At 40.9% G+C, this 23,852-nt stretch overlaps 1 protein-coding gene across 10 annotated transcripts in view; it reads right to left on the minus strand.

Moving 5' to 3' along the window:
- FGFR3 (fibroblast growth factor receptor 3) overlaps window positions 1–23,852 on the minus strand; it is a 76,178-nt gene that overhangs the window by 39,313 nt on the left and 13,013 nt on the right. For all 10 annotated transcript variants that reach the window (XM_043512603.1, XM_043512605.1, XM_043512597.1 and 7 more), the window contains one exon: window positions 6,827–7,090. In XM_043512603.1, coding sequence (XP_043368538.1) covers window positions 6,827–7,090 — 264 coding nt within the window. The remainder of the gene's footprint in view (window positions 1–6,826; window positions 7,091–23,852) is intronic.

Genomic DNA, 23,852 nt, shown 5'->3' on the forward strand with positions numbered 1-23,852 from the left:
AGGCCTCCGATGACTAGTGAACTAGTGCAATGATGACATCACAAGAGCGATTCAATTAGAATTTTATTTCCTTTTCATTTCATCCTCCTCACCCTTATTTTTCTGACACAGACTCTCTCACCTGTTCCCCAGACCAGGTTTTTCCACTAACACTCTTGGGAACTAAGTACTACAAAGGGGAAGATGCTTGAGATAGGAGGACAGGGAAACCCCCCATTTGCTACTCTGTCACAACTGCAGCATGGTGCCTTCATTACAATCAGGAGACATGGGGCAGGTCTACACTACAAATTTACATCAGCGCCGCTTCAGCACATTTGATGAAGGCGCTTTAAGTTGACGGGAGCTCTCCTGTCGGCTTAATAAATCCATCTCCGTGAGAGTTGGCAGGAGAAAGTCTTCTGCTGACATAGCACTGTCTATATGGGGGATTAAGGGCAGCAAAACCACATCGCTCGGGTGTGGATTTTTCATACTGAAGTACGCACGCAGTGCAGACCCAGCCTAGGAAAGTGGATACTTTATGTAAGTGCAGCTCTGCCTGCCAATGGAGTTGTTAGTGTTTTCATCTCTGGAGACTCAGCGCACATATTTGCCATGGCCAGGTCACGATGTTCCTACAGCCATGAGCAGCTGAACTGCAGTACCAGGTGGGGGCACTGGGTACAGGTGCTCTGCATCTCTTGCCTGTTTTGTGCTACTCTGTAGAAACACAGGGAGGGAGGATTTGAGGGGAAGCTGGGGTCATGGCTAGGGCGTCCAGTCCGTATGGATGTTCTGAACAAAACCCTCCCAGAGGAAGCACGTGGCAGTCTTCTGCAGCTACTACAGCTCGGTAGATTTCTGATGGAAAAATTCCTTGGTTCCAAACAGTCCATGTCATGCAAAGCAGCTGCTCCCTTGCTCTGCCTCCAGGAGCCACAAAGCCCTGACCATGCAGAAGCACTTTGAAGTGTCTGGGTGCCAGGTGGGATCAGGGACGATGTGTAACTCTTGGGGTGGGGGGCTAGCGAAAGCATGGGACTGGGTGTGCTCTGCCCTGCTACATCAGCATTTCAGGGAGCAGGGCCAAATGGAAGGCAGAAATCTGGGGGGGAGGGAAGGGCATGTGAGGTCACGTGCCACCTCTGGGTGGCATCATGTAATAGAGCCACTGCTCCCACTGCACCTTGCGAGTGTGAGGCCCAACGATGCACTTTATCTCCTCACTCCCCCAATCACACAGTTGACTAACACTGAGATTGTCAGACCAGATCCAACCAATTGTCCACTACTCCAATACCCCACATCCAATAATGGCCAGCATCAGGTATTTCAGATGTAAAAAGCCCCCTAACAACAATGGACTAAAGCTACCTAAAGGGGAAGCCTCTTTGACAAAGTATTTCCTTTTGCCAGCTTTAAATCTGAGCTCTTTTAATTTCATTAGGTCTCAAAGGGAAAATGGGAGAATCTAATTTGTTGTCTATAGACTATTCATTAAATTAATACCCCACTGTTATGTCACCTCGTGTTAGCTCCTCTCTAAACTACACAACCCCAGCTTTCAAAATCTCTCCTCCTATCCAAGTCGCTCCATGCTTCTAGACATTTTCATTACTACCCTTCTCTGGATCTCTTCTTTTTTGGTTATATTCTTTCTGCAACGGGATATATTCTTTTTGAGACCAAAAACGCATATGCCAGGTAAGAGCATATTACTAATATGTAATGGCTTTATATTATTTTCTATACCCTACCATTTCACACCACCAAACACCATGTTTGCATTTATTGAGCTGTCTACAAAAGGTTGTTAGTTCTTTTTTTCTGAGTGGCTACTGTTAGTTTAGAAACCACCAACCAATAAAATAATACCCTGAAGCCTGTTTGTAAGATTGAGCATTATTCATTACTTCTTACTTTAAATAATCTCCAGTCAATATAAGGGCATAATATTATGCAGCTGCTTTTACATTTTGATATAGCAGTAAAAGAAATTGGCAGTAGATTTTTAGGTAGTAGGAAATTCTATGAACGTTCAACATGTGGCCAGAAACGTAACGCATCCAATTTAGCCAAAGTTGGTCAGAATAGCCTTTGTTCCAAGATGAGTTCTTGCAATTTTTGTATTGTCTTCTATCCAGCTGACTGATAAATACAGTGAGAAAGCTAATAAACGTATTACTGTTCTACAGAATCTGGAGAAACCTGCAGAAATATTCACTGTATAGAAACACAGGAGTTACCATATTGCATTAGATTATCGGGACATCACACCTAGCATCCTGTGTTTGGCCCAGATTCATTTAAGCATGTGCACAACTTTCAGCATGTGTTTAAGTCCCACTAAAATCCCATGGGACTTGGTGAAAGTTTTTCATGTGCTTAAGTGTTTTTTGCTGAACTGGGTCCTTTGACAGTATCTGCTACAGACCCTGATGAAGACAAGAACATGACCAAATGTACACTGCTGTACAAGGGAGAGGGAAAGGGTAAAATCTTTCCTCACCCTGCATCTTGAAAGCATGAGGTTTGGTAATCCTTATTTTGGCATGCATGATCGTAATGATATTTATATGCTTTAAAATATACTAGTCTTAACTGTGTGTGTGTGTGTGGGGGGGGGGGGGGGGCGCAAAGCACATTCTTCACTAAATATTATACTTTGACAAGAAATCAAACAGATTTCATGGACGGTGTTTTCCTTTCCTATCAGAGTAAGTGTTATCACTGACAGAAAGAAATGGTTTGTCTCATCTTACTCACAATGCTAAGTCTGTTCAGAAAGAATAGAATCAAGGTTTTAAAAATGGGTGTCTAAAGTTAGGAGACTAAGTTCATATTCAGGTGCCTAAAGAAGTGGACAGACTTCAGAAGTGTTGAGAGTTCCAGACTGGAACTGAATTCAATGGGACCTGCTGGGCACACACTACTTTTGAAAAATCAATTCACTTGTGTCAGTGCCTAAATATGATCACAGGACCTTAGCATTAAGCACCAATTTTTTAAAATCTTGGCCTGGAGTTTTCAAAAGCTGCATTTTGGCACTGTGAGAAAAGAGCAAGTACTAGTAACCTGAGATCCTGTCCTGCCATGACTCCACTCACCCATCCGCTCCAAGGGCAATTCTGTTCATGGGAGGCTTACAGAACTGGAGCATCAATAATTGGCATGCAGGATCAATTCTGAAGATTATTATTATTATTATTTTTTAAAAGACCGATGTAAGTGTTAATGTTTGCAGGAGAGAAATGGGGCTATCCCTTCTTAACTAGTGAAGTCCTGAATCCCACCCACACCCAGGGTCCTGTGTTTTAAAGACAAAGCTTAAAAGGTTCTAACTCTATTCATACACAAATCTATTCTTTAATTAACCTATACTGTACAGGGCAATAACTTTGAACCTGATTTTCAAACCACCTTAATGAAAAAGTTGATTCGTTTTACTCCTTGTGATAGAGGGTGTACACCTCACACAGGCCCCAAAAGGGTTAATATGGACCTGACAGGACAACTATGGTACCTGGCTGCATCTTGAGGGAAAACCAGGCTTAACTGATCATGAAGCCCAGCTGAGCAGGAGCAAGCTGGTTAGTACAGAGCCAGGAAGCTAAGAGCAGAAGAGAGTGCAGGGAGAGTGCGCGCAGTCACTCTCTTTAGGAACATTGGAAGAAACCTGGATGGATGGAGGGAAGAATAAACCCTGGGATCCTAACCCTGAAAGAAGGGTCAACCCAGGGAAGTTGTGGGGAAGAAAGGCTGAGAGAGGCTGGGTAGGAAGAGACGCAGGGAAACACTGGCAAGGGAACGATGTAAACCATGGCTGACAGTTATAGGGTCCCTGGGCTGGAACTTAGTGTAGAGGGGAGTGCCTGGCCACCATTGGCAAAGCAGCATGAGCACAGTCAGGGGCCAGGACCTGACACCAGATGTAGGAACCGTTTGTTGAACTTTGTTACCCCGGAAGGGATGGACATTTGGCCCTCCTGAGCAAATCTAATGAGGGCCTAGAAGCATCATTAAGAAGGAAGCTCTCAGAGACACTAGGTACCTGTACCATTTATTAAACGGAAATTTTAAACACGCATGTCTATAAGTTTAAAGCACTTTTGCTCAGTTACAGAGTAAATTCCAGTTTGTTACTACCAATACCAGGGTAACTGAGTAATTATGGCACATAATCTTAGCGAACAAATATTTAGATATCTAAGGAATTCTAACTAACCCTGGTGTTACTTTTAAAATGCAAGAATGTAAACCTCACTCTCAGATTACAGTCTCACTCTTGGAGTTGAACGCTAAGCAATCAGTAATAATTATGAAGAAACATAAGCGAATATAACAGGAGCCACTAGTGCCACCCAATGCAAAGGCTTCAAAGTTTAAAACAAACATGGCTGACAGCTAAAACTGAAACTCCCACATTAGCAGCACTTTGGTTGTAATGACACTGAGCTAACAGAATCAAAGATGCATAATGCTGGTTCAGGTTACTCACTTGCTCTCAAGCGGTTATTAGCTATTATTAGCCAAGAAGAAAAACACAGGGGCTTAAACTTTTAAAAGCACAAGATTATCAGTCTTTCCACTATTAAAAACAATTTCTCACTTTACCACTTCTTGGTCTGACAGCTGTTTCACTTGAGTGTATAGCCAGCTGCCCTTTCCTACCTCCGTTGCCCCTTGAACTCAAAAGCATTTTAATGTCACTTTAAAAAAAAAAAAAAAAGATACAAACATTTCTAACAACCTGAAGTTCCCTATTCTCAATAATAGCACCTAGTTAAAGAAAATCTTCCAAGAGCCAAATACTTCTTTAACCATTTAATTGATATGACCCTGAAATGTTCACAGTGATCTCCAATAATGTTCAATTACAATCAGATGTTTGTCAAGATTCTTTGAAAATGTCTTTTTCCTTAAACAATTTGGATTTCATTATTTGGACAATGTTCCAGCTTTGGTGAGATACCCTCTGTGAGGGGACTGAGTGTATGTTTCCAGACTACATCTGACTGGTTATCACTACGGGTGCAGTGGAAGAGTGACTTGGTACTGTAAAAGGTTAGGGACAAATTTTCAAAAGTGGGTGCCTCCATTTCTGAGTGTCCAATTTGAGACACCCAGGCCAGTATCTTCAAAAGGTATTTTTGGCATCTAAATACCTTGGAGGATCTGGGCCCAGGGCCTAGTTTACTGAAATGCTTAGCACTCAACTCCGAAGGAAGTAAACGGAGATAGGTTCAAAGTGCCCATAGGTGACTCAAAATCAGTAGATACTTTGAAAACCAGGCCTTAATCCAGGGGTTCTCAAACTGGGGGTCACGACCCCTCATAGGGTTGTAAAGTTATTACATGGGGGGTCACGAGATGTTACCTCCACCCCCAGATGTTGCTTTGCCTCCAGCATTTATAATGGTGTTAAATATACAAAATGTGTTTTTAATTTATAAGTGGGTCACACTCAGAGGCTTGCTGTATGAATAGAGGTCACCAATACAAAAGTTTGAGAACCACTGCCTTAATCTATTTAATCAGGATTATTATCAACTAATGACACTGATGTTTATCCAACCACCTGTCCAGCAGTTTTCAATAATGATGGTGTTCTTAGCTAATTATCTACTAATTACTTGTCAGAAACAGAGACTTCTGGCACCTTGGAGTTCAGTAATCTATGTTTGGAGCAGTTTATGGTCGTCCAGCCCTAATTATCTTAATCATTTTAAAAAGGTTAGGCAAATGACAGGAGCTGTTTCATTGACACTTTTTTTTTTTTTTTTTTTTTTTAAAGTTTTGATATGTTCCGTTTAATGCCATTGAAAACCAGGAGCCCATTTCCACTAAAATGAGAAGGGGATATTGCACATATTTGGGGCACGTACTCTGGATGTCAACACACAGATTCCACATGTCAAGTGGAAACCAACTGGTGTGAGGAAATGAGGGTCCCCAAGAGAAATGTTATGAAGAACCCTTAGCGGGAAGGGCAAAACAGTCCACCACAACACCACAAAGCAGATGGAAGCAGCAGCTAATGACAGAGGGATGGAAGGGGCCAAGGGAATAAGATGTACATTTTTAACAGTCAGAGTAATTAAGCGCTGGAACAATTTACTGGGGGTTGCAGTGGATTCTCCATCACTGACAAGTTTTAAAATCAAGATTGGATGTTTTTCTAAAAGATCTGCTCTTGGAATTATTTTGGGGAAGTTCTATGACCTGTACTATACAGGAGGTAAGATTAGATTATTTCAATGTCCCTTCTGACTTTAGAATCTGTGAAAGTCTGTGTTTCCACCCTGTGTGCCAACACTAGTGCAAATATGTAATATGCAATAATAAATTCAATGCCCTAAGATTAAGTACCAGATTCCCAAACATACTGTGTACAAAAATGATATTTCTAAAATGGATCCGCAAAATTACGTCATGTGGTTAGGGAGAAAGTACTGTCTATTAGCTAGAACTGGGGATTAGTAGTCAGGACTCCGGAGTTCTATTCCTCAGTTTACCCATCCATAAAATACCTCAAAGGAGGTGTGTATCATTTATGGTACTTTACCAAATATTGTGAATTAAACATCTATAAGCATTCAGGGGGATTTTGGTTTCAATCTGTATAACGCATTTCCAAAGCTCCCATGATATGAATCTTTAGACTCTAACATGCATTACAGAAAAGTGGTTTCTACTTTTGCCTACTTTGACTTTGCTAGAAATTGAGAGTTCATGTAGAAGCCTGCAGAATACAGAGAATGAATGCAGAACACCAGCTATATTGGCCACATGTAGAAACAAGAATAAACAAAACAAAACAAAAAGTTTGCATTACAGCACTCACCTGTTACTCTGACTGTAAAGTTACCCAGAACCTCACTGGAATGTCGTGGCTTGCAACTGTACAGCCCAGAGTCCTCATATGACACATTAATTATCTTTAACAGTTTTTGTCCAATATGTGTTCTGTTGGTAGGTGCAATCCCAATGCCATCTTTGAACCAGAAAACTGACATGGAAGAGCCCTGGGTGTTACAGGAAAGTTCAATGGTATCTCCACTTCCAAACACCAATTCCTCCAGAAAGGCAGTCTCGCTCCCGAGATATTCTGTAATGGAGAAGAAAATAAATAACTAAATAACGCAGGCATCAAACAGTGATCAAAGAGCCTGGCATGACTGATGACAGAAGCCATGGCACCTGTATCCTTGCTAATCTCATGCATCTAGGAGCCAAGAGATGAAAACTGCAGAAATACCGTCAATTGGTGACAATCAATGGTTTACCTTAGTCAGATAACAGCATTCAGCACCATACAGGTGCTGTTTAGATCGAGTACAGGCAGTCCTTGGACTTACGACACAATTGGTTCCTGAAAATCATGCCATAAGTTTAAAGTGTCATAACTCGAATTTCCCATAGGAACAATGTTGGATCGAGCGTTGTAAAGTCAAAACCAACATCGTAAAGTCAAAACACTATGACAATTTATAAACGCCTTAAATACCTTTTGTTGTAACTTGAACGTAATAAAGTTGAGGGCTGCTGGTACTTTAATAATAGCTCATTTAGAGGTACTGATGGCAGCAAATCCTGCTTGCTTTACTCACTGTGAGTAGGGTCAATGAAATTCAAGCAAAGCTGCAGTACGAAAACAGTAGGTGCTATCAGTGAAATAAATGATTTTTGAATTAGTGCCACCAGGTTTACAACTTGTTCCCTAGAGCCTCACATTACAACATGCCATGGGTCAACAGGACTGAAGCAGGACTAGGCAGGATTGGGCCTTTTTTTTTTTTTTTTTTTTGCAGTTGTGTCAGCATTGCCACTACAAAGCCTTCTCTCTTTTTGAAGTTTGTAATTGAGCTACAGACATTTTCGGTAAGTTGAAGCTCACTACATTAGGCGTCAGGCCTGGGGCCGTTTCTCTTTCTTCCATTAAACAAAATGTTATTTTGGCCAATTTTATTTTATTTTATTTCTTTTAAAAAGAAAAGACAAATAGTTCATGAGGGAGGATGATTTTGGCTCCCTTATTTGTGTATCTTATGGCAAATGGATAACCCAAGGTTAATATCTAGGGTGAAATCCTGGCCTTTGAGAAGTCAATGTCAAAGCTCCCACAGACTGCAAGGGGGCAAGACTTCACCCCTTACGCTAATGTATGAACTTTCACTTCAAAACACTTTATAAACCACTATGCTTAACTGGGAAGGGGAAACATGGCGGTCATCTCCACAATAAGTTATCTAAGTTCTACTCCTGCTGCTGTTTTCCTCTGCCCAGAGCTTCCCATTCCTGCTGCTTGTCAGAATTAAGCCCTGCCCTGCCCTCCTCCTGATCCCCCAGCAAGCAGAAAGGCAAAAAGAAAGAAAAAAAATCACTAGAATCACAGTCATGCACACACAGTGCCATTGTACAGCTTGGTTTCTGGCAGGGCTAGAGAGGCTGTCTCCATTCCTTCTTGAGGCAGGAAAAAGCTAGAAAAATGGCCAAAATGTGGGATAGCCTATAAAATGCAGTGGAGTCATAACCGCATACGATGCTGCATGCTGGGTGGGCTGGGGCAAACAAATCAGTCCCTGACTTGAATGGCTCATGGTCCAGAGTCCAAATCCTAGTCCCCTGAGAGTCGCTGCACAGATTTCAATGGGGATACTCACGTGACTGAGGATTTGGCCCTTCCTGTGGTCATACTTTACAATGTAGAACACACACAGACTCGCATATGGTTAGTACCACTGGAATGTTTCATGGAACTCATGGACCTTAATGGTGACTTTGTTTCATAAATATGAGGTGGTGAGATGGTGCCCACAGAATGGGTGAAGGAGATACAGGAGAGAAGGTTGGGCAGAGCACAAGGGGCAGGAGGAGTTTTAGATGTTAACTGACCCATTCAATAGCTCTGAAATAGCCACTGCATTCAAAATGGAGCAGAATTTTATCTATTCAGCCAGCCAGGAGCTGCACAGACAAAATAACCTAAGGCTGGACACAAAGCTCCAGGCATCTATATTCAGTCATGATGTTCCAAAACACAAAAGCTTGTAGCAACAATGCTGCAGTATATTGGGCACTTACTGTAGTAGAATGCTGTTGTGTTTAATTTTATATGAGATGGTGACAAAAGAAAAGAAGTTTAAAGCCTTGATGTTTCTCATAGGTAAGCTATTTGTTTAACTTCCATCTATTTTAACAACAGTTATACATACACATTAAGACTGCAATTCCAGGGTCTGATTTTGCATTGGCATTTATTTTACTCTGGTGTAACTATTTACTTCAACAGTTACTCCCAGTTTACACCAATTAATGAGAAGAATCAGTAAACTGCCACTGAACCTCAAGGTAAAACCCTGGTCCTGCTGATGTCAATTGCAACATATCCACTGACTTCAATGGAACCAGGATTTCACCCTCCACCATTCAAAGATGGGTCCAAATCTATGATTCAAATACACAAATTTAGCTCAGCTTCAGATTCTTGTCCAGATCGGAGGAAGTTCAGGTCTGGATTTGTAATTGGACATCAGTGGATCAGATCCTCAGCTAGTGTGCTCAATGTAGCAAAACCAGTTGACACTAGCTGAAGATCTGGGCCTATATCTTTAGGTTGTCCTGTTGCAATTAAGTGTTATGATTAGAGCTGGTCAAAAAATTTGCCTCCCCTGGATATTTTTCATTTTCAGTGGAAATTTGAATATCAAAATATTTCAGCCATAAACTTAAATACTTAAATTTGTAAGTGCTGCTCAGTTGTTTTATGGAAGTTGTAGGTCAGGTGCCTCATGTTCCCTTTCTTCTTTATAGGCTTTGTGTTCAGACTACATACCCATGAGGCACTATGGTCTCCGTTCTTGGAGCAGGAGATGGTACATCATGTGAGTCCCTGGTCATAGCCCCTCATGGGAGAGGTCATCTGGCTGGGAGCCTGGCCCACAGAGGAAAATGTGAACATGAAGCAGCTGAACTAGAATCCCCAAGAGGCACTGCAGCAACATTCACACACTGAAATATTTCAGTTTTCAAGTGTTCATTTTTTTTTGATGAAAAAAGTTTCTGCAGAAGGCACATACTTTGAATGAAAAATTTCATTTTGTCAAATAACCCAGTTTCCCACTGAACAATGGTTTTGAGGAAAACTCCTCACTGATATCAGACCGGCGAGACCCCTGGGCAGAACACAGCTGAGGAAAGGAAACACCGCTATGGTGTTTTCTATTTTAACTATGAATTTCCTTGGTTTTGCTGGTTTGCACCACAACCCGAGTATTACTTCAATAGTGCTAACTTCTGGCCTGCAATGTAAAGACCCCATATATAGCTTCACACTTGCAAGCCTGAGTATTGTTCTTTGTCTATTGACCTTGATGGAAGTTCTTGCTAATTTAATCCATTAGAAAACAAATCCCATGCAGCTGCACAATTCATCCATATAAAATACACGGTTTTACCCAAGTTGTTTGCCAAGTGATCAAGACTTGTATATTTTGGCTTTTATATCATAAATTCACCAAACAGGAAAAACCCCAGACTAAATGCAAACTGCACTGAATGGAACAGCCATTTAAAAATAAGCCTCCCTTTTAAAGTGATAATGAAACTGTTTCATGACAAACTGACAAACTATTTTTACAAAAGCCATTTTGGGGTTACTGTAATAAAGGACACGTTTACTCTAGGCTCTGGACTGGCAACAGCTGGGGTCTGAGGTCTCTCCTGTGCCCGCAGCACCATCATCTGTCATTACTGACAGCTTTGTTTTGATGAGGGTTGTTAGGAAGGTACCTTGCCCTTCCCCCCTAGGGTGCTGCCCGACTGGATCTCAACTGAGTTACTTCGCTGTATCTATCTATCTATATACATTTTAATCCGCATAGAGAATGGAAAATAGACAGGTCTGTTTTTCTAGGCTTCTTTTCTAGTTTGCTCATAGTCTCTGTCAATCTGACTTGGGTGAAAATTCCTTCCCGACCCCAAATATGGTCATCAGTGACACCCTGAGCATGTGGGCAACATCACCAACCAGACACTTGGCAAAGAATTCTTTGTAGTAACTCAGGCCTCCCTATCTAGTGTCCATCATTAGAGATATTTACTACTGGAGGTCACGAATAGGCTACATGTCATTGTAGGCAGTTTCTCTGGTCTTCTCTCCTGTGAAATGCCTAGCACAACTTTGGGAACTGTCAAAATAATCATTAGTTTCACTTCTGGGCTCTCTAGTCTTGCAACATCTGTTACTATTGTTATTTATTTGTACTATGGTAGAGGCTAGAGGACCCAATAGTGACTGCAGCCTGACATAGTAAGAGGGACAACCCCTGCCACAAGGAGTTTACAACTGAAACAAGAAAAGACAAGTGTGGGAGACTGGAAGCGTTTCACAGACGAGACACTGAGGCACAGCTGGGTTTAGCATGCGGGTGCTGGGAGGTGTTGGCGGCCTATGATATACAGGAGGTCAGACTGAATAGATGATCAGGTGGTCTCTTCTGGCCTTAAACTACAACTCTCAGCCTGACTTGCCCAAGGTCAAAGGGGAAGTTTACAGACAAAGCCAGAAAATGAATTCAGATCCCAGTCCAGTGCTTTAACCATAAGACCACCCTCACTCCAAAGAGAATAGCATTTTCAATGACCTTTCTTTCAAAAACTTTCATGAACTATTTCTATTACAATTAGGTCATAAAACTCCTCTCCACCCCCAAAAGAAAAAACTTAATTTGGGACCTAAATGACCTAACACTGTCTCTTCAAAATCCACAGACAGTTACAAACAAATACTTTCAGAGGTATAAATTATCACAAGTGTTATGGGAGCTTATTATGTCACTTACTAACCGTGCTAGAATTAATGAGTATGAAGCTTTAATGGGTTCTTATAAAGGAGGAGGTAATTTAGGTTTTGGACTCCCATGATATGACTAAAATTCAACCATTTATTAGTTTATCCAAAGCAGTAATGAGCAGAAAATTACCAAGAGGCCCTTCTAATGAAGATCAGCTCTTGTAGTTGCATATCACTGCTAGAAAGACCTTGTAGCAAACTTGTTAGAGAAAAGATTCCATTTTCAGACTGGTGAGAATTAAAAAAAAGATTTGCTACAAGAGCTAATGAAGAAATGTCTTCTACAATAAAAAGCAACTGGCTCAGCTCTTCCAAATGACTGTGTGCGCGTTCACTTATAAGATACTTCATATCTCCCTATTTGCTTGGCTCATCCATAGCAATAATTCCCTTTCGGTATGGTTTTTAGTTTCAATATTTAAGTATGCCAGTATTTCCATGAGATGTATACTCCTCTTAGGCATCAAAACTCATTTAGGGATGAACCTGAAACCAATTTTTTTTTTAACTCATGCAGCTGTTTTTAAACTGCAGCAGTACAGTTAGAATTGTCTCTCTCCCTCTCTATCATGCACCTAACCCTCTGAACCCGACAATGATGTTTTACAGGATCATTTTACAGTTCCTCTGTAACAAGGGACTAAATGATTCTGCTATTTTACTTTTAAATGGATGATGTTTTACTCTTTGAAAACTGGGCAGGTAACATGCAAGATTTTAATAAGCACAGTGATAATTACATTGTATCTATCCCTTACTTCATTTTAATTCTATAGACAGACAAACTCTATACTACATAATTCAGCAACTATATTTTATCATGCAAAATCTGTTGTGACAACAGATTAAGTAGGAACATGGGAGTAAAATACAGCATCAGACCATGTGCCTATTGAGAGTGGTGTCCTGTTTCCAGAGGAAGAGGATTACACTCATATAGTACTTGGTCAACAGTGCGAAGCTAGAAGTAAGGAAATGTGTTTGTATATACTTTGATGGCCTATATCTTCACAGAATCTCATCACTCCAAAACTAGCAATGAATTTAATCTCATCACACCCCCGGGAGGTAAGGAAGTATTATCCCTATTTAACAGGCAGAGAAACTAAGGCACAGTGAGATTAAACAATTTCCCCAGGGTCATACGGGAAGCCTATGGCAGAGATGAGAGTAGAAGACAGATCCCTTGCATCTCAGCCCAGTTCCTTACCCACCAGACCATCCTTCCTCTGTTGGGTAATCAGTTTATTCCATCAGAATTGAGATTTGACTTCCCTTAGGTGACTTCCATACAAGGGTTAATAGGGGTCATAATTATCTGCCCACTGCACTCACTGACTCAATATAGAACTTCTATGTGGCAAAATATCCAGGTACCATAGGACACACTTGTAGCCTTCACTTCAAACATCTTTGCTTCCTTCATTAAAACGTCTACTTGTGAATCAGGTTGGAGGCAATTTCTGTTCTAGAAGACAGGCATGGTGAGTTCCCTGTGTCTTCTAGAATAGAAATTGCCTCGAACCTGATTCACAAGTAGACATTCTACCATTCCCTGTGTTTTTTCTCATTATACTGACTGAAAGCTATTCTTATCTTAGGGGGAAAGCTACATAGGTTGAAATTAATTTATTCCTGCTGAAACTACACTGAAGTCAATGAGTCACATTATGAAATTATCGGCCCTGTTATCATTTGCACCTCCTTTCTAGTTAAGGTGCACGTATTTCATATTGCACATGAAGCCTTACACACAAAGATAGTCACTCTGCAATCTTATCAAAGTGTTTGATTAATTCGGTATTGTGAAGAACACACCTTGTTACCTGCAGGGGAGCTAACCTGCTCCACCCACCTTTCACCTAGAATACAACCTATGCAAGGTATGCTCTCCTGTTGAAGTTAATTTATGATCACTCCATGGCAAATTGAGCTCAAAATTATACAGATGACTCTGTGGAGCAATGAGAACACAGCTCTGAGGCCCACTCAACCCTCTGCGTCACAGCAGACTTTGCCTGGGGGTGACAGAGCTGATATAGCCAGCTCCTCTGCCTTCCCCAGCATATACGGCCTGTAAGGTGGTGCCAGGAAGGGGACATGGCCAGAGCACCACCATGTTCTTGCCATCCCCAGCTGGCAGTTGGTCCCAGCGAGAGCCATAACCCTACCATTAGATTAGATTAGATTAGATTAGATTAGAGCAGCTCTGGCCAGCTCCAGGATCAGGAAGCCTCAAATAGCTCTCACTCTCTCCTCACCCACCTAAGGGCAGAAGCTAATAGACACAACTGAGCACTGAGTCCATGGGTCCAGATTCCAATTCCAATCTCCCAGCAGAGGAAGTCAGGAGTAACTCCATGAAGTCAAGGAAGTTACAGTAACATAAAAATCAGAGTCAGAGAGAACAGAACCCGGCAAACTCTTGTGCTACCTGATTGTGTTCCTTCTATTCTTCCTTCCTCCTCCTATTATAAACCCCCTCACTACCACACTAGCCTCACTCCCCAGTGCAAGGGCATCCAAGGTTCTCATCAATCAGAGATACACAGCGACACGAACACTGCATTGCCATGTTAGTGTGGAAATAATGAATGATTACATTTCTAGGTGGGTGAGTAAAGAAAGTGTGTTAGGTATGTCACAGAACATGGAGAAGAAACAGATCCTGCACCAAGCAGCTCCCAATCTACGTCCAGACATCACATTAAAAGTGGTAACACAGAAACAGAGGGGAGATGGAAGGGAGAGCAACGGATTACAATTAAGATTGTGGGATTGCTTGTTTATAAAGCACATCTTGTCAGTAAAGATAAGGTCAAGGGAATGACCCTTACAGGGAGTGGGGGAGTTGATCCAGGGCAGCAAACATCAAATGCTGATGAAATGTCACCAAACAATGTCAGGCTATCATGATGAAATTATTCTGAAGTGCTCTCCAACTTTACATAACACAAAATTCCCCCCTTCCCCGCACCTTTCTGGCTGCTGTGATCCCAACAACTCCAATCCTTTTGCTCAATGCTCCCCGCATTTGAGGGCAATGTGGCTCAGCTAGACAATCATTGCCCTGAGATATTTATACTGCTTTGCAGAGATCACATTACATAGATTTGGTATTATAATGCCAATGAAGCAGTACTGCCTTGTTGAAGATGCCATTACAGACTTAATATAATGGTTACATAAATGTGCCAACATGTGTTAGGAATCAAATGATCAATGTTGTCAGGCAAAACCAGTTTTGTTGCTTTCTGTGTAAGATCTTTGACAAAAGGGGGAAAAAAAGGTCAATGCATAGTTCTCAACCTTTATGGATCATTTTTCCACAGTATCAGGCTGTAACCGGTGATGGCGCAAGAAAAACAGTGTCTTTCCTTTCAGATAACAATGCCATCTGGGATGTTTCACTAGGTAGGTGTTTGCATTAGCTTCTTTGGAAGAAACAAAGATCAGTAATTGTTCAGGAGTTCAGAAACTACTAGGGCAAAAAAAGTTTGCTTCTTTAATAACAAAAGGGTGCCATCTCTTAGTACTATTCTGCAATCTATTTTAAACCTTTAAAAACAAGACTCGAATCAGATGAAAGATGACAAATTTTTCAAAGGCCAAAATTCACAAAACTGGTTGCCTAAGTTATGCACCTAAATCCAGGTATGCGGTCTGATTTTCACAGGCAACAAGAAAAAGGATTGGGGTTGCCCAACATTCCTGAAAATCACAGGCGTCTACAGTAGAACACTGAAGTGGCCTGATTCACAGAAGCAATGGGCACCCAGCTGCCTGACTGAAGTCAACGGGAACTCCTGGGTGCTCCACATTGTAGAAAAATCAGGTCATCTGTATAGGTGCCTAAACAGCAATCTAGGGGCCTGACTTTAGGAAACCAAGTTTTTAAACATGTGACCTTAGTCTTTTGAAGAAGCAATTTCATCTTTCAGCAATAGTTTGTGGTTTTTTGTTTTTAAAAAGCTTTAAATGGATTTCAAAATAATAATGAGAACCACTGCTGTATAAAACAGTTTATCACTATGGGAGCCTCCATACTCCGGAACTGTTATTGGCCTAGGTTTCTTCCTAAGAAGTTAATGTTCTTTTACTAAAAAAAAGCAAACAGATTAACTGCCATCATATGACCACAATCGTAGTTAGAAAAATGTTAGTCCTCTTAGTAAAGACTTAATTAAAAAAAACAAACAACATTAAATGTAATTAAAAATGATAAGCAGATTTTGGGTTTTTTTGTATATTGTTTTCTTTATAAACCTGAATTGATGGAAAAAAATCAGTAGTGTTTGGATTGGATACAGTCATACTGACTTTGAAGGGCTTCTAGGATGGAAAAGCAGATGTTACAAATCTGCCTCATCTATTGAGCCACTGTTGACTCTCTGTTGTGCAAATCCTAATTTACATCTGCATGAAAGGTTTCAGAGATTAAGTGGCATTCAAGAAGTAATACTAACTTTTCTCCTTCCCTCCAATCCTCCTTTGAATGGATTTACTACTAGCAATTAGCTTTCTGTTTCATCAACCAAGTAGAAAACAGGATTCATTGGGATTCTACAGTATTTTGTTTTTAATGAAGTGTTTTCTTAAATCACGTAATTGAGATACCGAGTCAGAAGAAGAAATAAAATAACACATATAAAATTGTTACAGACATACTCTGGCTCAGATTTACTTTCTTTTCACATAAGGTAGTAAGTCAAACATGTCTCATTATACTAAACTAGATACATCTAACAAATTGGGAATATTTAAAATCTACCCTTAGACACAGGACTTCAATGGCTATTGCATGTCCAGAATTGGAGGGCAGGATTTGGGATCTGTGTTTTTCTCTTAAAAGCAGTGGGGCACAGTGACTGGCGAGGTCTTCTTAAAATCTGGTGCACTATATAGCTCAAACGTGTTTGCATGTGTTTCACAATGTGGGGATCCTCAAACAGAACTTAAATGAAAAAGACAATGACCAACTTTGATTTTATCCCAATAATGATTCAGAAGCATTTTCTAAAAGCAGATTTGAAGTATCCTCAACTTATTAATCAACAGCCCTAAAGGGTCATATTGTAAACAAGAAGAAAGTATGGTAGAGACACTTGCACATGTTTGCACAGCAAACACACAGGATGTTGTGAGGTGCCCACATTTTACCTGAATTGGGATTGCAGACATAGTTGCTCAAAACAGCCATGGAAACTACAAGCCCCAGAATGCAATGCAGCGCCTTGATCCAAGAAGAGACCGTTGGACCAAGATGGAGCGCTACATGCTGGGACCTGTAGCCCTCATGGATTGAAGCTCCCTATTAAAGATGGGGGAATAGAGAGCTACATTTTAGAACTCTTTGGGCCATGTTTGACTTGCAGGCTATGTTTTAGGCTGCATTTTAATACATTCCAAAGTTGGCTAACAGCTGGTGGCAACATGTGTAACACATTCTGGGGCTCTCCTCAAGATCTGAGCTGTTTACAGGGGGAAGCTAGACTGGCAAAGTGACAAGGAGGAGTAAGACTGAATATCCTGCTGCACCTGTGAGAAGCTACTAACAGGCAGGCTGAACTGTATAAATACAAGAAAAAGCAGCAACCAGCCTCCTGCCCTCACAATGTTTCAAGCATAAGGGGAAAGGAGGCTGCCACTAACACAACGTTGCATGTATTGTTAGTATTTTGATTTGCGCTCCTTATACCCAAGAATCTCAGAAGGCCTTGCAACAATTGCTAGATTCGGCGTCTCAATATCCCTACAAAAGTAGGTATGTTTAATATTTACAACACAGATAGGGAAATTAGGGCACAGGGTGGTTAAGGACTGGATCCTGTTCCCACTGGAGTTAATGGATGTCTTGTCACTGATCTTTATGGGAGCAGGATACATACTTGTCAAAGGTCACTAAGGAAGCCTGTTGCAGAGGTGTGACAGAACCTCAGCATCCCAACATCCAAACCTCGACCATAACCACAACATCCTTACTCCCTTTGCTGGACCAGCCCACACAGCTGGGCTGTTGCGAAGGGTACTGGCAAGGCTCTTGGGAAGCTTGCAACAAAATTCAGGCAATTAAGCAAACAAGTAGTACAAGAGGCATAGGAGAAGGAGGGAAATGCAAGTTTTTTTTTAACCTTGCTATAAAAACTTTCAAACATGTACATCGTCATTATAAAGGTAAATATTGCAAAGATTTAAAGGCTGTTTTGGGGTATTTTTTATTGCGTTCCCTCCCTTAATTCCTCCACCTCCTTCCAAAACAGTTAATCTCCCACATACTGAGACTTACCTACCTCAGAGAGGTGTTTTGACAATTAGTTAATGTCTACATGTGAGTGCTCTGGATGTGTCATGAGACAAACATTTAAACAGTGCAAAGTTCAGCAGGCCTGAATGGAGAAGTTTAGATTTAAGTTTTGTTTCTGAGGCAGTTACTGAAATAGCAAAGATTCATAGTTTCTTTTTCACTCCCAACCAGGACCAGCCTGGGCATTTATTAGTGATGCTTTATGGAGTCTGCTTCAAGATCACATGGCATCAGAAAAATCTGCCATAAAGCCCCAACCTTTCCCCTTCAATTCACAGCTATGCAGATACCAAATCCCAGTTCCTCCGAGTTTCCTTGCACTTTTAATGTGCACTCCTCTAATCTTCATTTAATGCAGGCAGCTGGCTGCAAATACTCCAGAACAATGAGTTTAATCCTAAGCATCCTGAAAGCCCCCTGCACCAAAAACGAAGCAAAATAAAAAGAACAGCCTCCTGACAACAAGATGGAGAAATCCAAGCTATCCACTGGGCCAAAGGAGGAGAAAGACACAATGAGCTAAATTTTGCCTGGCCTGCTAATTAAAAACGGAAGCTACTACACTCTGGAGCCAATGTTTGGAGGTGGGGGAGTTTTCATTCTATTCAAAAATGGGCTTCCAACTGGGACCATATTCACTCAGCATTAATTGTCATTCCAACTACGAGTGTCCTAGTTTCAAAATGAAAACTACTCTCTAGTGCAGCTAGTGAAAGCTAACACCAGTTTCAGTGAATTAAACAAAATGTATTGATTGAATTTTCCCACCCACTAAAACTTTAATAAGCATTAAACCTCAAAACTCCTGGCCTTGTTTCCTCACTCTTCCTTCTCCTCCATATAAAGAGGGAAACTCCTCTACGTGGAGACTATGGTTTAGCGTTTGTAATTATAAAACTATCAACTGCCTTTAGTTCAGCAATTTTAAAAAATACCCTTTAAAAAACTCTCACAACACATTAGAAGATGGTAAAGGTTTCTGGCACTTATTTTTATGTATACTGGGAGTAAAGCAAAACTAAACAAAAAAATTGTCTTCCTGTAATGATATAAAATGGATCCCTTCCATAGTTCCTTATTCTTAAAGATGAGCTCAGAGCAAGTGTCTTCACGGCTTAGACTCCTCTCTACTAGTTATATTTAATAGTGTAAACAAATAAAATACATAATAAATTTGGTGTATTTTCATTGTATACTTAACAAAACTGAAGGCCAAACTTCGCAAGTTTAGGGGTCTAAGGCTAGGCATCTAAATCCAAATCTAAAATCAGTAGCCTGATTTTAAGGTGCTGAATCCATTGAATTCAATGGAAGCTGTGTTTGCTCAACAGCTTTCAAAACCACACCAGTTATTTCAGTGCTAAGGGTGGATTTAGATGCCAGGCTTCCCAGTTTGAAAAGCTTGTCTGTAGTCTCCAATTTCCCCTTCTGTGGGGTTTTACTGAGTTTTATCCATTTTAACCTAAGCCAGAAATCGTGGAGATGGGTTTTAAAAGCAGAGGCTGCAACATTCCATCCACTGCAAAACTTCGCTCTCATCCTTCAGCTTTAAAAAATGATGCTTTCTGACACTATATAAAAAGTGGGTGTCCAGAAGTTCTCTTATTTCTCCCTCTCTCAAAAAAAAAAAAAAAAAAAAAAAAATTACTAAAGGGAGCAGACAGCTCAAAATTCAATGTTCTGTTAAATTGGCCTCTAGATTTTTTTCAGCTTGTTTGATCTTTTCTTTTACACAAATTTCTATTTTCACCTTGCTGCACTCAAATGCCATGGTAATGTCTGTTCCATGTCTTTAGTAGGAAATACAGTCAGTTCTTTATTTTTATTAAGTCCATGAAGTTATACAAAACAGACGTGGAAATCAAACCCTAAATTATCAGAACTTGTTGGCTTAAAAACAACACACACGCATACAAATCCGATCAAATGTAACATTTGATCATTTCCAGCAGCAGGGCATCAAGTTCAACAGAATTGATCTTTTAATAGTCTTGTGTAACCGTATCTATTATGATGGGTTTCTAACAGCACGTAATAAATTAAGAGAGAGTTCAAGGAAGTCATGCGTGTCTCTGTTCCCTCCTCTTGAAAAAACAAATATTAACATTACCAAATCATCCACTTTCACAAATCAGTCCAAAATTCTGGAACAGATTCGGCTACAGAAATGCCAGATTCAATTTAACACTTCTGTTCCAAACTCCCTTAATAATTCTGTAAGGAAATGCACTTTCCAAGACTGGTCTTTTTCTGTGTCCTGGAATAAAACAGAAGTCTGTTTTGGTTCTGTAATCTACAGACATTTGTACATTGTTTTATATAACTTCTGAATATATTTACTAACTTCCTTAGGTAAAGATCCCTTGCCACTTTCAGTCGCCTGCTTACCCTCTGTGATCTCCGGATTTTGACAACTTTCTCTTTCCTTCCCACACCAAAGTTTTTCAAACCTTTCTCTATACCACCAAACCTCCCTTCCCACTCCCCCAAAATTGCTAGTTTTAAAAACACTCCTGTGTGACAGCTGAGAATGAACTCTCAGAGAACCTCTTTCCCCTCACCATTCAATTGGGAATGGACAAATTATTTGTATTACAGCAGCACATAAACACTCCAATAAGAGATCAAGGCCTCATTGTACATACACACAGTAAGTGACAGTCCTTGCCCTCCCAAAATTTACAATCTTATAGACAAGTATTGTTGTCCCCATTTTAATGATAGGCCACTGAGGCACAGAGAGATTAAGCAATTTGCTGAACATCACCTTAAGTGTCTGGTGGAGCTGGAACTCAGTCCAGACCTTCAGAGTCCCAGGGCAGTTCTTTAACCACAAAGGCCATTCTTGCCCTCTGACAACCGAATATAGTCTATAACTATCTTTTGTTGATTGGGCCAAATCCCACAGCCCTTACCAAAGAAAAACCCTCTCTGACCTCAAGCAGATTTAGCAGAGTAAAAAAGACCAAAACAAAAACCAGCTGGCTTTGTCTGATGGATTGGTATACTGCATGTTTAGATATCACTACCGACTCCAAAGGCTTTCACCAATTATTCACATATACCACCACTTAAAACACCCACGCTACAAATATAACTGAGGACACAGTTTCAGCATAGTCAGCGTGTGTAGAGTGGAAATGATTTAACTAAGCTAAAGCTTTAGATGGTCAAAGACTGACCCAGCTACCAGGACATAGTTATATCCCAGCCATGCTACAATTCTGGGGCCTGATCCTGCACTTCTGAAATCAACTGCAGCTTTACCATTGACCTCAGTAAGTACAGGATCAAAACCTATAATTGTGTTATAGCTAGTTCAGGGGACACTGTCTTTCCAATGAGATATAAAACTACGGTCCTGACCACCTGTGGTCTTGAACATGTGGAACGGCTCTTTGGCAGAGCTGTGTGTTAGCCTCAGTTGCCAAACTCTAGTCTGGTTAATGAAATTCTGCCTAGCTAGTTTTGTCCAATTTCATATGGATACAGTATTCTTCTTCACTTTCTGTCCTTAACTATTGTGTGGTATTACTCTGCATAGTTAAACGGCTGCTACTTTTTCACCCCAAAAGGTAGCTGCACTCAAGCAGTAGGTTGCCAAATTAATTCCTGTAAAGAGTGTAGGGACTTGTTTAATTCTACAGTAGGATTCTCCCCCTCCCCCAATGAACAGTAAATTAAATATTTACACATTTTTGGGAATACCTTTAAAAAAAAGTTTCAGGCTTTTTTTCAGGCATTTTTGCCAGGACTAACACATTCCATCTTCTGTATTATCCTACTTTAAATGCCTCCTTGTAAGGAGGATGTGTGTTTCAGTCACACTGAAGTACTGGATCACATGGTATTATTTCAGATAGACAGTTCAATGTATTTTTTGGTATTATGGTACAGCCAGAAGCCTCAACCCAGATTAGAGCCCATTGTGCTAGGCACTCTACAAACGCATAGTACGAAACAGTCCCAGTCCCCAGCTGCTTTCAGTCCAAACAAGATAACAAAAGGTAACCAAAAAGATGCATTATCTCCATTGTACAGATGGGGAACCCAGCTGCAGAGAGATCAAGTGACTTGCCTAAGGTCACACACGCAAACTGTGACACAGATGGGAACAGAACCCAGGTCTCCCCTAAGCCCCGCTTCAGTGGCCTTAATCACAAAGGCCCAGATCCACAAAGGTATTTGAAATCAATGGAAAACTGGAGCCTAAATACCTTATGGATCTGGACCTAAATGTCCCTTCTCCAGAACACCAAACTACTGCATCAACCCCAGTTCCTTTATTCAGACACCGATGCCAACCTCAACAAGCTGTCTGTTCATATACAACTATCTACTCTGTAGTTTCCCACCCACCCACCCTTGCCTGAGTTGATCAAGTAGCCCATGACCTTCTCTTTCAAATTCCTTCTGAAGATCCACATCTACCACCATAACTATAAATAAAAGTGAGTCAAAGACTAATTTATTTCTTCACGAAATAATATACATGTTGAAAGTCATAGTACAAATCAATAAACACATCCAGGGACTTAGTTTCATTTTTGTCTGGGTTGTGTGTGCATGTGGTTTAGCAGGGGGAACACTTTTGGGGACAGACGTTTTATGGCTGGGTTTCTTTTGGCTTCAGATCCAAATAATGGTGTAATTTAATTGAATCAGTAGCCAAAAGAAACGGCACTACAATCCTCCCCCCATCTTTGGTCTTTCTGGAGTCCCCATCCACTTGACATGCCCCCCACTCCCACCCCGTCCATCTGATAATGATTGCAGCAGCAATGGGGGAAGGAAGAGGCAGCCCTGTGAGTGCTCCCCTCCCTGAAATGCATTTGGCCAGTGAATGGCTAAAGAGCTGAATGGAGGCAGAGTTGAGGCCCCTGCTCAGCATGGTCATTTCGCTCTTCCCCACCCAATAGAGTCTGTGAGCATCAGCTGCTAGATTCTGAACCTGCTCTTTTCCCAGTGAGCTGCCTCTGAGCAACAACTGACTGAAGATGGGCAAGTTCAGCTGAGACTGTAGCTGATTCACTTCGAAGAAGAGAAAATTGTAAAGGGATTTTATGAAGTACCTGCAAATGTAAACCCTGGTCAAGATATTCAAATCTAGAGGTCTCAGTGTGAGCTGGTGGACAGAGAACCAGATCGAGACTCGGAAGACCTGGGATCTACTCCTGACTCTGGCTTGCTGGGTGACCATGGGCACCTCCCTTCTCTGTGCCTCAGTTTCCCATCTGTAGCATGGTGATAATGATACTGACCTCCTTTGTAAAGTGCTTGGAGATCTACTGAGAAAAAGTCCCAAATATTATTAAATATAGGCCTCTAACTCCAAGCTAAGCGGATCTGTGGATGCCAAGAAACTTTGGGGGAAAAAAAAATCCAGCCACTTAATTTGGTGCTTAATTATAGATTTCAAGTGCCTAAAGTAAGGCATTTAATGAAAATTTTGACATTGATATTTTAGGACTGACCTGGAATGACCAATTCACATTCAGCCATGATTCACTGGTTTCTCAGGATAAGCTGAAGGTGCCACAAGTACTCCTGTTCTTTTTGAGGATACAGACTAACATGGCTGCAACTTTGAAACCTGATATTTGTATCAATTTTGTTTTGAAGATGGGGGGGAAGGGGAGGGTTGGACAACATTTGATAATTTTTACAAAACTTTTTTGCAATCACAGCAAATTTGCTCTTTTTCCTCTCTCA

This window comes from Dermochelys coriacea, chromosome 4 (assembly GCF_009764565.3).
Source record: "Dermochelys coriacea isolate rDerCor1 chromosome 4, rDerCor1.pri.v4, whole genome shotgun sequence".
Taxonomy (NCBI): Eukaryota; Metazoa; Chordata; order Testudines; family Dermochelyidae; genus Dermochelys; species Dermochelys coriacea.